General features: G+C 41.8%; 1 protein-coding gene across 5 annotated transcripts in view; it reads left to right on the top strand.

Annotated features, from left to right (window-relative positions):
• Positions 1-15,427, top strand: part of CRHR2 (corticotropin releasing hormone receptor 2) — a 135,313-nt gene that overhangs the window by 96,661 nt on the left and 23,225 nt on the right. For all 5 annotated transcript variants that reach the window (XM_014256721.2, XM_014256722.2, XM_088054476.1 and 2 more), the window contains 3 exons: positions 343-496; positions 3,204-3,264; positions 7,219-7,291. In XM_014256721.2, coding sequence (XP_014112196.1) covers positions 343-496; positions 3,204-3,264; positions 7,219-7,291 — 288 coding nt within the window. The remainder of the gene's footprint in view (positions 1-342; positions 497-3,203; positions 3,265-7,218; positions 7,292-15,427) is intronic.

Genomic DNA, 15,427 nt, shown 5'->3' with positions numbered 1-15,427 from the left:
CCCCTCAGTGGATACGAGGCAAGACTGTGACATTGACACAGCTCACCTGTGGACAAATGGAGAAAAGCCTCTTGGAGGCTTTTTCTGGAACCTGAATTTTCCAGACAGGTTTAGATGCAGCGGATCCTGCAAGTTATGGTCAAAGACAGTCTCAGCAGAAGGTCACAGGTGGATCTGTGAGTTCCTGTCAGCACCTAAATATTGTGATTCCAAGCCACAGGATTAATCTGCATCCCACAAATGAATTCTACCATTGGAATTTTTAAGGGAAAAACAACATACAGAAAACTTTTAAATGTTCTCATGGTGATTTTAAAATATTCTCTTCTGTTCCCTTTCCAGCCCTGGTGTCGATGTATTACCACTGTCTACAATTATTTTGTGGTGACCAACTTCTTCTGGATGTTTGTGGAAGGCTGCTACTTACACACTGCTATAGTGATGACCTATTCCACAGATAAGCTGAGGAAATGGGTCTTTCTCTTCATAGGATGGTGTAAGTGACCTTTGTGGTTAAAATGGTGTTCTGTGGTACCTGGAATTGAAGTGTTAAAGACAAAGAGAGGCAATAATAAATATTATAAATCCCCTTGGGGTGAAATCTGGGCCACTCAGTCTGAACAGACACTTCTAAGTGAGGAGCTTGAAAAGGAGCCTCACTATCTGCCAGGCCAGCTCTAGGGCTTCTGAGGGGTTTGTTCCTAGAAAACAGCCTTTAGCAAAGAGTCACACGTCATCTTTGTGCTGTCCTTGGGGCTGCTCAAAGACTCAGCTGTGGCCAAGCTGCCTGTGGGATGCTGTGGTCAGCTATGGTTTGTGAGGTCAGAAAGGCATGTGGAAAAACTGGAGATTCTCCAGCTGAAAATGTGAGCAGGGATCTAAAGGACATGAGCTGTGATGTGAGGCTGAAGGAGCTGAGCTTCTTTAATCTGGCAAATTAAAGATAAGGGGAAGATAAGATTTGTTTGGTACCAGGAGTGATTTGAAAGATAATTACAAAGATGATGGAGCCAAATTCTTCTTGGTAATAGCAAATGTTATAAATAGGGACAATATCCATAAACCACAGACTGGGAAGTTCCAGGTGGATGTTAAGGAAACAGAAAATGTACCAGGAGATGGTGGAACACTGAAACATGTGACTTAAAAGCTGTGAAACCTCTGACCTTGTAGTTATTAAAAATTCAGCCAGGCTAAGCCCTGGCTGAGGTGGGTGAGTATTGATAGTTCTGCTCAGAGCAGGAAATTGGAGCAAACACCATCAGAGGTCCTTCCCAACCAACATCTCCATGGTTTGAATTTGGCCAGGAGGTGTTTGGCAGGACAAACCCCATGCAGGCAGTTTGTTCACTTGATTGAAAATCTGAGATCAAACAGAGCTAGTGAATCTCACAGTTCTTTTCTGTTGAGGGAAGAAAGGTGGAAAAAAGTAACCAATATTTTCTTTTGTGAAAGCAAAATGACATTTTGTTCAGAAGTGCCTCTTCCTCTCTGCAGAAGTAATTGAATCACAGTTCTGAAGGCAGAAACAGCCTTTGAAACAAATGTCATTCAATCCAAAATCAAATGGCAAGAGAGGAGTTGCAGTAGAAAGAAAATGTTTATTTGGGGAGTTGATTCCATTTTTTCCCCAATAGTTTTCAATTCTCTCAGCAAACTGGAAAATCAGCTGCTTACACAGCTCTCACATACTCACAGACTGGTTTGATCCCTGGTGTTTTCACTCCCTACCTCAGTCAGAATCCTCTGGGTCTCTCATTACTAATTTTGGAGTGCTGTGAGCTGAATGAACCTTTCCTGCCACCTTTTGGGTGCATTCTGGCTCTGCTCTGCCTCCTCATACACATTTTTTTACCAGTCGCATTTTCAAATCCCTATTCTTTACTTAACAAGGAAAAGTAAAATGTTTTCCTTCTTGAGAGAGAACATGGCTCCATTTTCTGTGTCCATTCCTCCCAAGAACTTGGGGAGATGAGAGCACCAGACCCTTTGAGTCCCTAGTGAGCAGGATGGAATAAAACACAATCATTTGAAGGACACAGGAGCCACCAGGGATGATGGGGCAGGAGATCAGAGCTGCCATACTTCTTGCTGAGGTTAAAGATGACCCTTCAGCAACTCAGCCCCATCCCCTCTGTGTTGTGGTTCTTTCCATCTCTTTAAAGCCTCCATTTCACACAGAAGGACCAGGTTAAAAGGGACAAATTTGTGTTAGAGACAAATTCACCTCTGCTGCTCCACGAGGGTTTGACACACGTTACCCTCACTGGGGTAGAAGCAGATACTTGTGAGAGTCACTGGGGCTCTGTCCTTGCACTCACCCCAGGGATTTCAGTGGTTTCAGAGAGACATGAACCTGCAGTCTGGAATGGGGGATGGAGCTGGTGAGGCTGGACTTGTCTGGGTTTTCCTGAGGTGAGAAGTTAAAGGGAGAATGGAGAGGGAAAAATCTCCCCTTTTAATTTTGACTTCGGTCTAGTCCTTGCCTGAGTGTGAGTCAAGAGGCCACTTCCATTTACTCTTCCTCCCTTCCAGGTCCCTCCTCCAGCAAATGTCCTTCAAACCAGCTGGTCTGGGAGGCCAACACAAACACTTGTTAGGGAGTGCAGTGATGTCTGTAAGGTTAAAAGTAGCTGGATCCTTCAGAAAGAGAAAAAAATCCCAAGAATTCTGATACTGCAAGATATCAAGCTGTTCTTTCCCACAATCCTATTTCATAAGGAACACTGAGCTCAAATTGTTGCAAGTTTTGAAAGTGTGCTTCATCTAGAGATCACAGTATGTTTACAAACTTCTTGGACCCTGGGAGATAAAAACCTAAACACCCACTTCCAAGTGTTGTCTTTTAAGATTCTGCTGTATCAGCTGCAGGAAAATAAAAAGGAACCAAAACTGCCTTTAAGTCAGCCAAAATTCTTCTGGTCACTTACATGAAAATATAGGTATTTTTGTGTGTGTTTGTTAGTATTTTTATTAACTTTCCCTGCTGGTACTAAAGTTTTGTTGAGATGATCTTTTTTCATTTTTAAATTAAACGATCTTAGCAGTTGTGATGTCTCAAGCAGACCAAGATAGGACCACTATTGTTTAGAGTCTCCCATTCATTAACTCAGACTCTCCTCACACAAATCTGAATTTACTTTGGTACCATGGACACATCCATCCAGCCATGATTAACTCCTAACTTTTTTTTGCTTCTGCAGGTATTCCCTGTCCCATCATCATTGCCTGGGCCATTGGCAAGCTGTATTATGAAAATGAACAGTAAGTGATGTTAATATTTGTGTTTGTGTGGCTCTCTAAACAAATTAGGAAATTAATACACATCTGAACCATATCCCAAGTCACATATTTCTGCTTCCACTGGCTGTGCCTTTCCTTCTTCCTCGGTTTGAGGAGCTGCTCCTTGCTCAGCCATGCCCAGTCCCTTCCTGATTTCTTACACATGGGATTGGAGAGCTCTCCTTCTTGAAAAACATCCTTAAAAAGCTGCAGGTCTGGTCAGTTCCTCTGTCCCTAAGGATGGGTCCCCAGGGGGATCTCATCCCCTAATTCTTCAAACAGCTGGAATTTCCTTTTCTAAAATCCAGGGTCCTGACTTTGCTCCTTGCCAGAGCTTTTGTCCATTTGTCCTGAGCACAGGGGGAATCATGTGCTGCTCCCAGGAGGTCAGACCCAGACAGCTGGACACAGGCAGCAAATATGGATTTGTCTGCAGCTTCCAAGACTGTTTGAGACTGCCCAAAATTCAGGAAAAATGGGAAGTTCCTCTTTCTCCATCTGAGGATCCATTTAAGTTGGGTGGAGGTTCAGCTGGGGTTCAGGTTGTGTAGCTTATTGTAGTTTAAAAGCTCAAAATAGAATGTTAAGGAAATGCTTCAACCAACTTCCTAACTTTTTAATCTTTGTATTTAATAGAGATCATTTTCTGCACAGTGAGGCAATTTTAATTGGTGCTGTGGCAAATATCCTGTCTGGGGTTTATCAGTTCTTTAGCAAAATATGGTAACTCTAAAAAAAAAAAAAAAAAGAAAAAATACTGTTAAACCTCAACTTAAAAAAAACACACACAAATTATTAAGTGTTATTGCAGTAATTTCATTGATGGGCATTTGCTAAGGGGAAGAACATTAGTGAGATCTAATTAACAATAGTGATAAAACCAGTGGTGGGTTTGGTTATATAAAGAACTATCAGAGTGCCCAGAAGAATATTAAGTAGTGCTATTGAACAGAAATGTGTTTTACATATCTGAGTCTTATCACAACTGTCTTCCTAAATTGTCCTCTTCAATATTCAGGGGGTGTTTATTTATCCTTCCAGAGGTAAAAAAAGAATAAAAAGTGGTTAAACGGCTTTTATTTCACACATGCACCAAATAATTATCAGAGATGCAGCAAATAATTGTCAGTGATTTATGTTTCTCTTTTTGGTTTTAAAGAAATTGTTTTATTCCAGGAACAATGTCTTGTGTTGGATTTAAAGTAAGAGTTCAGATGATTGGCAGAACAGTTTTGCAATACCTTAGCTGGAAGTCCTAGTTGGAACAGTTAAGAATCTAAATACGAAATATTGCTAATCAGTTGCAGACATTTATAATGTTTCTGGCAAATAGCTGTCTCCTCTCAGATCTGGTTTATAACCTAATGAGATGAATACAGACCAAAAAAAAGCTGTTGAGTTTTTTTTCTCCACTACCTACAAAAGGAACCTTGGAGCACCAACTCCCCTGGAGAATCCTGTGTTGCAGAGTCTGTCTTTGGCCACAACTTTCTTTCCTCAGTGTGGAAATTAATCCACATTAACTCTTCACTCAGCACAACCTTGGACTTCAGATAATAAATTTTGGTCTTCCAGCTAAGCAACATTTAAATTCCAAAGAGCAACAAGCAGCCTTTGCCCTGGAGCCTCATTTGTGCTCTACCAGTTTAGTTCCAAATTCTTTGCTGACTTCTCTAGCCCGCTAAGTTCCACCACATGCCTCAGTCTGCTTCATATTAGTCCATCTGCTAGAGCAGCCAGCTTCCCAGGAACTCTTTGCTTCTCTTAGTTCTCTGAGTTTCAGGCAATAAAAAATAGTTCTCCCAAAATACCCTTGAAAATCTTCTCTCAAATGTAGATCTTGCAAGTTCTGGAGAAATTTGTTTCCTGCCCTGGCCTATCTTGTAATTATTTTTTTTTTTCATGTCTTTCCAGCTACACAAAAAAAAATAAAATTCAGAAACACAGTTTCATTCATTTAAGGCTGCCCTGGGGATTCCTCTTGGATGATAACTTGGCTGGAGGAAGTACCTTATTCCAAGTCTTGCCCAAATTTTGGAAGATGAGTTGCAGAATTATCAATTCACACTCATTTTCAGCCAGTGCAGCAGGGAATAGCAGACATCTTTCACATTTCTAAAACATCCAAAGCTTTCTCATTCATTTGGAACTTAAAGCATTTAGGAATTGAGCCAAGGAAAGGTCAATAATTGTGAGGTACTGAACTGTGTTCCTGATTCCATCTGCGTACCTCAACACTCCTGTCCACTCAGAGCATCTTGTAGTGAGCAAGCAGCTCCTCCTGTTTTAGCAAACAACACATTTTGGAGAGAGGTTTCAAGGGTGAGGTGTGATCCACAAGGATCCCATCGGAACCAGAGCTTTCCTAATCCCAGTTCATTTCCCCTGGACTCATGAGGTCGTGTTTTACAGACTCAAACCTCTTTGAGGCAGCCTATTACATCTTGCTGCTTGTAAAAGAGCAAATGTAGCTCCATGGTCTCCCTGGCTCAGGAATTACCTTTGTTTCCATGGCTCCAGTGGCAGTAAATTATCTGTTTCACAAAGCAAACATGGGGAAGGCATAACTTTTGCTGTAGGGACTTATTATGGGGTATCCATGACAGGGAAGGAAACTCTCAGACCCTTGAACTCCAAAATCTACTTCCTAAGGGATCTGGAGCTCCAATGATCTAAGCCTGAAGGAATTATGAATGCAGAGCTGTCTTTTCTTGGTGGAATCCTGGATCCAGACCCCGTGGCTGTAGCTGTAATACTAAATTAGCTAGGCCTGGATTAATTCCTAGGGCTCAACTTCCAAATACCTTCCAAATATCTTGGCCTCCAAAATCAGTGGAGCTGCAGTTTGTGGACTATTGGGAATGTCCTCTGGCTCCTGCTAGCTCCAGATTTGTTCCCCAGGAATAGTTTTGGACTTGGTTAGTTTTCAGCCTGGACCAAACCTACCCCAAGGAAAATGGAATGATGTGAGTTCAGACCTGAGCCCAGTCTCTCATTCATTTACCAGCATAAACAGAGCAGATTTATTGTTCCCAGTGAAGAGGATGAAGTGAGTGTCAGTGTGGGTTGCTGTGAAATCACAGGGCTCTTGTGTAACACAGCAGGGAGAAAAACACTTGGAATTAGTGGAAGTCAAGCCGGTAATCAGTCATGTGTGACACATCCAGGTTCTCCTCTGCTCTGAGGCCACTCACTTCACCTGTGACTTCACCTGAGCGCATTTCCCAGCCTGGTTTGGGTTGTCCCAGACAGTTTGGAAGGGGATGTTGGAGCAGGAGTTTGGTGGTTTCAAATGGTGGCTCTGTTCTGTCTGCTGACTTTGGTGGCCATGGAATCATTAAGTCTTGGATCGTGGAGCTCAGCCACTCACCCAGCACTGCCAGGTCCTTTGCTAACCCATGTCCCCACGTGCCACATCTACATGGTTTTTGAGCACTTCCAGAGTCCCCAGTAGTCCCCAAATTCATCCAAAGCCAATGTGATGACTCCTTATCCATTCAGTGTTTTATTTAGACAGCATTTCCATACAACTTGAGACATTTGCTTTAATTAGCAGCACTTACTTTGTGTCTCTGGGCACTGCAATGGATAACAGGGTTTTTCTTCTCTTACACAGAATATTTCTTTAATCCATTTGTCAGACATCTCCTGTATCCTTCTTACAGCAGGTTCTCATATTTCTTGTAAATATTTACGTAGGCAATAGCCAAAACCATAGAGGGAACATGAATGTTCTAATGGCAGGGGAAAGTGGGGCTCAGATCTGTGTCCAACAACAGGTGATATGCAGCAGAAAATTCAGTTATTTGCTGATTATTTATATGTGATTAAACAATGCAGTGAGTAAAGGAACCTCTCTACAGTATCCTTCATGTTACAGTCTAAAAGTGAATTTACCTTTGCAAATTTATTTCTTATTTGTTTTGTTTTTTACAGGTGCTGGTTTGGAAAAGAGCCAGGGAAATACATTGACTACATCTACCAAGGGCCAGTGATTCTTGTTCTCCTGGTAAGTGTTTACGTGGGTGGGAGGACAGTGCCCTCTCCCACTGAGAGGAAATTTGATCTGTCATGTTCCACATCTGCTTTTATGGGAAATAAGACACAAACAAGGCCAAACATCTTCAGGTGTTCTCTGAAGTGGCCACAGCAGATAACAATGCAAGAATTTAAGTGATTTGGTTTCGGCTGTTTCTTTGGGTTTGGGCCATTCTTTCCTCCTCCCTCTGCAGTGCTGTTTGCCTTTGTACAAGGTTTTGAGAGGTGGGAAGGAGAAATATTCAAAACCAGAGGGTGCATTACAATATCTGCTCATCCACTTGGGGCTCATGACAACTACAGCAATTCTGTCACACACATTATTTAGAAAAATGTAATAATCACGGTCAGGAATTGCATCTTTCACAGTCATCTCCATTTTCTCCATCACCATCACTGCTGTGTGTTTGTTTCTAGATTTCCTGTTATGAAGTTCCCTTCCCAGTGCTGCCCACGCTTACAGGCTGTTTATCTGTTTACCCAACACTCTGTCTCCTGTGCCAACCAAGAGTAGGCAGAGGGAGAAGGAAGCTCATTCATAACCCACTTTGAGCCTTCAGCTGAAGCACAGTGGTGCTTTCCCAGAAAAAAAACATAAAAAAACCCAAAACTGAGTGTGGATGGAAAGCATTAATTAGCTATTACTAAGCTGAAAAAAATTCTTTGCTCCTCCAGGCTCAGTGGGTTCCCCTCTCTTAGGGAACCAAGGTTTGCTGTAGCTGCCTCTTATGTCACTCCAGCCCCCACGGGAAGGTGCAAATGCTCCTGAACAGGCACCACTGGCAGCTTTCTCAAGGCTGAGAAGCCTCATGTTCTCACCTTGTCAGTGCCCTGTTCAAGGGAGTCAGCCTGAAAAAGGTTTCTGTGTTGCCCAGCAGCTGATCTGAGTGTGTGTCCTGAGGGCAGGAGAGTTCACTTCTGTGTTAATTGTTAAGATACAGCAAAAAGATCACCTGAGAAGAGAAAAAAACCCAACATAATAGGAGTATGTTTTTCTGTAAAAATTCTTTTATTTATGTTCTAAGGAGAGAAATAGCAATGGGTGTGATATACAAAATATAATTTGTGCTGCTGAGGGAGCTTAACTTAAGGCATCACCATCACAAAAGCAGAAAGCTTTACAGTAAATTGACCCCATTGATACAGAGATTCCCTCACAAATAAATCCTATTTAGACAACACAAGGTGGGAGATTTATGACACTTGGAGCACTTGGGTTTCACATCATTGCCTGGAAATCTGTGACTCTGAATTTTCCATAACCCCTTTAGTCCACAGGATCTGGGTATCATTGGGTAGCATCTCTGACAGATACCACAGAGTCACGAAAATGGTTTTTTCTCTCCCCAGAACAGCACTGTAATTATTTAAAGACCCCAGAGAGACGCAGGGGTCTCTCTGGAGGTATAGTTGGGGGCTGCCACTTTCTATACAGGTCATTATATCTGTCTCTAATTTGGAACAGCCTTGAGACCTCTCTAAACTGAGCCAGTGACTGAAGAGCCCAGACCTGGTGCTGTGAATTGAACCTTCCTACCTTGGCCTTCCTGCACTTGAGCCCTAATTAAAACACAAATGAGATAACAGCAGTAATTGCACTGTGGAGTGGAAAGGAGCTGATAGAAGTGACAGAAGTAATGTAAGGGCGAGCCCTTCCTCCCCTGGCTTTAGGGTTATTCCCCCCAGAAAGCACTGCTGGGGGTGGAAAGTAACCCTCTGCACACAAAATCTAAATGGCAAATCTGAAAGCTCCTGTTGGAATAACTCCTAATTCCTAAAATCTTTCCCCCTGCTTTTGTTTTGTGTTTTGTTTTTTTTTAATTTGAACTGTCAGTTCACTTTTGGAGTGTTTCTAATTAAAACCCACAACCCCGCGGTGTCTTAAAGCCGCTTGACGTGCTCATTTTTTTGATCCTTATGTGAATAAATTCAAACTGCAGATAATGACTGAAGCATCACTTGCTGTTATTGGAGTCACTGACCCTTTCAAGGGTGCTGTGAAAAGTGCTGGATTAAGAGCACTGAAATCTGACATCTGCCACGCACTCAGGGCAGCACAGTCAGGCGTCACCACCCTCAGATGTGATTCTGTCTCTGCCTTAGCTCAGAGAGGGACAAAGCTCTGCCTTCCTCTTCCCTCCAGTGAACAGTGATCACCTCAAGTGGAAAACACAAGGATTTCAAAAATAGGACAACTCTGGGACCACTTTCAGTCACCGCTCATGAGCTGGATTTGAACTAATGAGGAATTGAAATGGAGCTGCAAATTGTGTTTTGTGAAAGAACGTACAGGACAGGGCACAGTCCTCATGGGGCAAGGGGGAATGGCTTGAAGATGATGGAGAGTAGATTAAGATGGAATATTGGGAAGAAATTCTTCCCTGTGAGGGTGGGCAGGCCCTGGCACAGGGTGCCCAGAGCATCTGTGGCTGCCCCTGGATCTCTGGAAGTGCCCAAGGCCAGGCTGGACGGGGCTTGGACCAGCCTGGGATAGCAGAAGGTGTCCCTGGCCAGGACAGGGGTGAAACTGGATGGGCTTTAAGGTCCCTTCCAACCCAAACCCTTCTATGACAATTCTGTGAGACAACTATCCCAGGCCTCTGCTGGAAAAATAAAGACACGTGAATACTAGAAGAGGAAATGAGTGTTATTTCCAAAAGAGGACTAACACTGAAAGCTGAAATTCTAAATACTCCATGAAATTAAAGTTCCTGTGCTCCTGGGAACACTCCACCTGGGGCAGTTAGAACTGGCTTCACCCAGCTGAGTGAAGAGCCAGGAGCTCAGTGTCCAACTCAGGGTGAGCTTTGGTTCCCTCTTGGACACATCTTTGTGTGTTCCAGAAGCATCATTGCACCAACCAGTGACAATACGATGAGAGAGCTGAATATTCTTAGAGGTATAAAACTTCCTTCTAAAGATGCAATTCTGTTTAAATATCATTTTTAAGGATTTTTTTTTCTGTCAAAAATTACTTTCCACTGATTTTGATTTCTCATTTTCTTACCTCAGGATGGTGTGAGACAAGGAACAGGTCATGCAGGAGCTCTAAGCCTCACTGGGAAATAAGGATAAGCCTAAAAAAGGCCTTTGATCATGGCAGCAGTCCTCAAGTCCACCTCTAGATCATATTACTGTGTTGTATCTAGGGTACAAAATCTTTGAATGAGGCAGTAGAGTTGCTTGCTTGCTTGCTTGATTGATTAATTGATTGATTGATTGATTTTCTACTTGTCTGTAGAAGGAGCTTAGAGATTGACTTGGGCTGAAAACAGGGAAAGTATTTCAGACACAATTTCAGAAGAAAAAGAAACTTTTAAGTGCTGATTCTGTATATTGAGCAAGAAACCTGTATTTTTACTGGCAAAACATCTGAGGGAGAAAATATAGGTAATCATCTTTTTTTTGTTTGTTTCATTCCTGAATGGATTTTGATTTGCACATATCCCACAAGAGAACTAATAACTGAGCACATTGGATGCTCTGAAATTCAATTTCTGATAGCACTAGAAAAACACACTCTATAAGGTATTTTCTCTTTAAATGAGCACATTGGGGTTTTTCAGTTCTGATCTGTTTTCTCAGAGTCACATAATTGAGTTTTAATCACACATCCCTCTCTGAAGCTAAAGAAGGGGTTGGAAAAAAAATGCCAGGGAATTTCTTCCTGCTTTTGTTAAGGAAAACACATTTCTTGCAATTTTAAATGTAAAACTGCCAAAGAACTGGTGAACCACAAAAACACAGCAGGGTCAGAGGACAAACCTCAGAGAAGAGGCACCAGGGGCAGTTCCCTGAGCTGCTTTTTCCCTCAGTAACTTCTGCTGTGAATTCACCACAGCTATGAACCCCTCTGCAATATTTCTCTGAGCTAAGACTGTATAAATTTGTAATTTTTCAAACAGGCAGATCAATTTTTTTCCCCAAAACCTTTCACTCTGCTTTAATAGATTTTTTTTTTTCCCCTCTTGTGCTTGAGAACTGAACAGTTTTGCAACCTCTGGGATTTTTGGTGTCTGGTTGAAAATAATTCAGTACAACCAATTAGCTGCTGGAGTGAGTGGGTGTATGAGGTAGGGGAAGACCTGGATTTCACTTCTGCCTCTGCCTTCATCATTTATTTAATTTTGAATAAGTGAGATTGCTGCTCAGAGCTCAACTTCCCCAGCTACAAAGCCACTTTAGTGATTATCTATTTTAAAATTATCTGTTTAAAAATTGTCCTCCCTTGCTTTGAGATTCCTGGATGACAAGTAGAGGAGTTAAGGGTCCTTGTTTCAGTGTGGAACTCTGCTCGGGAGAGAAAACCACAGATAGCCAAAGGTCTTCATGATGTGCTGCTCATTAAAGATGCAGCATTTTTGTGGTGGCAAGATCAAAGCTGGCCCCAGTAATCAAGGTGTGACCACACAAATGAATTTTTACATCTGCATCCTCTTGCCTGGTTTATTTTCTTTATCAGTAATTCCAACCATTTTTTTTTTGTTTCCTTTCTCCTGCTGGGAACTGAGATGAGGTTTTCAGGGAGCCAGAGAGTGTAATTCCAGCATTTCTACTGTGAATGAAAACTCCCAAAGCTCATAACTCTCCATGTAAAGCTGAGATTGTTTGTCTCCCCCGTGGTGTTACCTTCACATCAGGTGATTTTCTGTGCCAGATTATTGCCTGATCACTCAGTCCCTGGACAGCTCTTTGCAATCAGTCTTGATTTTTGCTGTTGTGAGCACTGCCACTAAAAATCTGTCAGCCTGTTCTTCAATCCCTTTTACAGATCACTGAGATTTGTGTGAAACAGCACAGATCTTTCCATTGAAAAATCAGAATAATATATGTGTGTATATATGTATATATGTATATATATATATATATATACACTTATGTATGTATTCCTGCCCTTTTTCCCTTGTGTTCTTATGCATAGTGATCTCCCCTTCAAACCTGCAACAGCCAAATTTCTATGGGAACCTTTGGAGTTTGGAGTTTGAATTTCTTTCAGAAGATTGTCCACTGGATCTCCCTTGTCCTCATATTGACTCTTTCAGAGAACTTCTCAAACCACGTCATTCTTCCCTTCACACCTCGTTTCTCTTCTTTACAAAGAATTTGTCCAGACCAGTTTCAGGTTATGGGAAACACCAGTATCTCAATGTAGCAACCATTGGCTGATGTTCTGGAAGGCCGTGACAGGAAAAAAAATTGACAAAAATAAAGTTTTTGTAAGTGAGAGTTGTCTTTCCACTATCCCAGGTTGTTCCAAGCCCGGTCCAACCTGGCCTTGGACACTTCCAGAGATCCAGGGGCAGCCACAGCTTCTCTGGGCACCCTGTGCCAGGGCCTGCCCACCCTCACAGGGAAGAATTTCCTCCTAATATCCAATCTAAACCAAATCTATTTCAATTTGAAGCCCTTCCCCCTTGTCCTGTAACTGTCTTCACTTCTTTTGGTCTGCCATGTTCCATTTCAAACACCACAGTCCACATTGCTGAAGTTCCTCTGATCTTCTAAAGAAATCAGAGTTTTCTCACTCACTATTTTATGTATAGAAATATCTCACCTGTATATGTAGCTGTATGCATTTCATTTATGGGTTTTTTTGCTGAAAAGCATTCCCTAGTCCTGTGCAAGCATCCTCCTTGCTGATGCACTTGCTTGTCTGAATATTTTCTTAGTTTCTACTGACTCTCTTCACACTTCTGTTTTCACTTCTGCATTGTTCTGTTCAGAAACTGAGATATTATTATTATTATTGATTTTTTTTTTTAATTTCCCCTTCTCCTTCCTCTCTGAATGGCTTATGCTTTTTCTCCAACACTGATCAAATTAGTTTTCCTATTGATTTTTTAAAACTTCTTTTCTCTAAAGATGAGCAGTTCCTCCAGTGCTGCAGGTTTGCAGTTCATGACCTGTTGACATCCCCAAGTTCTTCTTGCAAGGCTTTGATCATAATTTCTGCTGTTTTGCATGCAGGTTGTGCTGTCTGCACAGGGCACAGAGATAATGTGCTGGTTTGAGTACAGTCCATCCAGAATTTATTTCAAATATTGCTACCACTTCTATTACTGACTTTCTGCTGTTTATATTTTGTAGTTGTGGGGTCAATAAGTGCCCAGCAAGGTGTCCAATACCACACACACTCTACAAATTTTCTGAAATTTCTACTTCTGTTTGTGAAATGTTCATACTTCATAATCATGTCTCGTTATTCCTGATTGTACATAAAAGTGTTTTCCAGCCCTTTGCCCAAAGGACTCATTGTGGTGCCTGTGACCTTTGAAAAGGAAACTTTTGTGATCAAAAGCCCTGTCTGAGGATCAGGTCAGGCCAACATGGTAGAACAATTAAAGCATTAATGAACTGGCAGAGTGCTCATCTGAGGTCAGGGTGGCAGCATCCAGAGCTGCCACTCAGAGGACTGCTCTGATCCCAATTTGAGTTACTTAACCCTGAGGTGATTTTACAGCACTGCATAAAAATATAAAGTCTAAATGGAATAATTTTTACAGTTCCTGGGAGTGAAGAGGAAGAAACATTCTAGGAAGCACAGGAGCACAAGGTTTCTGTGAAGCATGACATACAAAGCCCAGCAGAAAATGAGCAAAATAAAAGCCAGTTGTCCATTAAATTCTCAAAAGAAAGAGCAGAGCTTAATGACCTCCCTTTGAAACTCCTGGGCTTGAGGAAAACAGCAAAGAAGCCCTCAGAGCCAGCACTGACTCTTTTGTTCACTTTGGCTATTTCATCTTGATAAGGGAGATAAATTTCCTCCCAAGCAGGGTTTGGTTTTTATGGCAGAAAACTTTTACCACCAAAATCATATACTGAGAAGTTTCTTTTAGTTTAGAAGATTTTCTGGGCTCCTGTGTTCAGGTTATAATAGAACAGTGCCAAAACAGATGGCTCAAATACTTTCTGGATCACTGGCTTGTAACTCCATTTTGGGGGTCTGAATTTTCATCCCAATTTAGAAATGGAAAGACTGAACTTCTGTCAAGAAATCAAAACTTTTTCTTTCCCATCTGTAGTTGGAGGGGGTCTTATTCCAGCAATAGTGATATTCTTAGCATGGCATAAATAAAGGAGAAGAAGAAATAAGCCACTTTATTCTGTCTTCAAGACTTTGCCTTTGGATTCATTTCATCTACCAGTAAATGTCAAGGTAAAAATCCTTAGTTATGTTTTCCATTAGGAAGCAGAAAACATGGATAAACAGAAATGAATGAAAACAGAAAATGAGCCTAAAGAGAAATAAAAAGGATGCACTGCCTTTTATCATTACCTCTCTTAAATTACCTTTTCTGAGTCTCCATTTATGGAACTGATGTGTGGGTTTTGTTAGAGCTGCCCAGCTCAGAGGAATTAATCTGTTGGCACAGAGCTCCGATAATAACAAAAAAGTCCTTGACAAATAATTGTGTACTTTGGCCAATACAGCACTTAGGCTCTTTTCTAGGAAAACTCACTTTGCAGTGGAGTGAGAACCTTCTTCCTCTGAAACACTGAGATCTCTCTGAGGAACAAACACCAGAGGCTTCCTCTTCTCTGCCTGTAAATCAGGCTCAGGCTGGTAGCCACTAGAACTGCATGGTTTCTCTCCAGCTGAGAAAACAGCTCCATTTTCATCTCCAAGCCTTCAGCTCCTGCAGGCTGTGTGCAGCAGCCTGTCCCCTGCTTGATTCCCAGACTGTGTCCTCTCTCCTGAGCAAACTCCATCCCCAGAGCTGTGCTCTCAGGCCCAGCAAGGACAGACAGACAATTAAAACCCCATCTGATTATGCACTGAAACTTGATCAGACCCCTCTGAGTGCTGCTAAAAGGCCCTACTGAGCCAAGTGTCTTCTTCTGAAATTTGTTGTTCTTTTTTTAAAGAAATCATTGAAATTGAATATACTGAAATGTGCTTCTAGAAGGCAAAACCAAAAATAACTATTTTTCACGTTTTCCCATTTTCATCTTTTCCCTTGGATTTTTTTGCTCGCATTGTAGGGGTGACCCTAATCCAAGACTTAAAGATCTCTCAGAGAAACCTTAATAGAGACAAAATGTTGGTGCCTCAAAACATTTTTAAGCTTCCACAGACTGTAATGTCACAGAACCAGAGGTTGACACA

This window comes from Pseudopodoces humilis, chromosome 1, assembly GCF_049639895.1.
Source record: "Pseudopodoces humilis isolate 2021_Gansu_Grassland_sample_001 chromosome 1, ASM4963989v1, whole genome shotgun sequence".
Classification (NCBI taxonomy): domain Eukaryota; kingdom Metazoa; phylum Chordata; class Aves; order Passeriformes; family Paridae; genus Pseudopodoces; species Pseudopodoces humilis.
The sequence above is the reverse complement of the archived record's forward strand: the minus strand, read 5'-3'. Positions and strand labels throughout refer to the sequence as shown.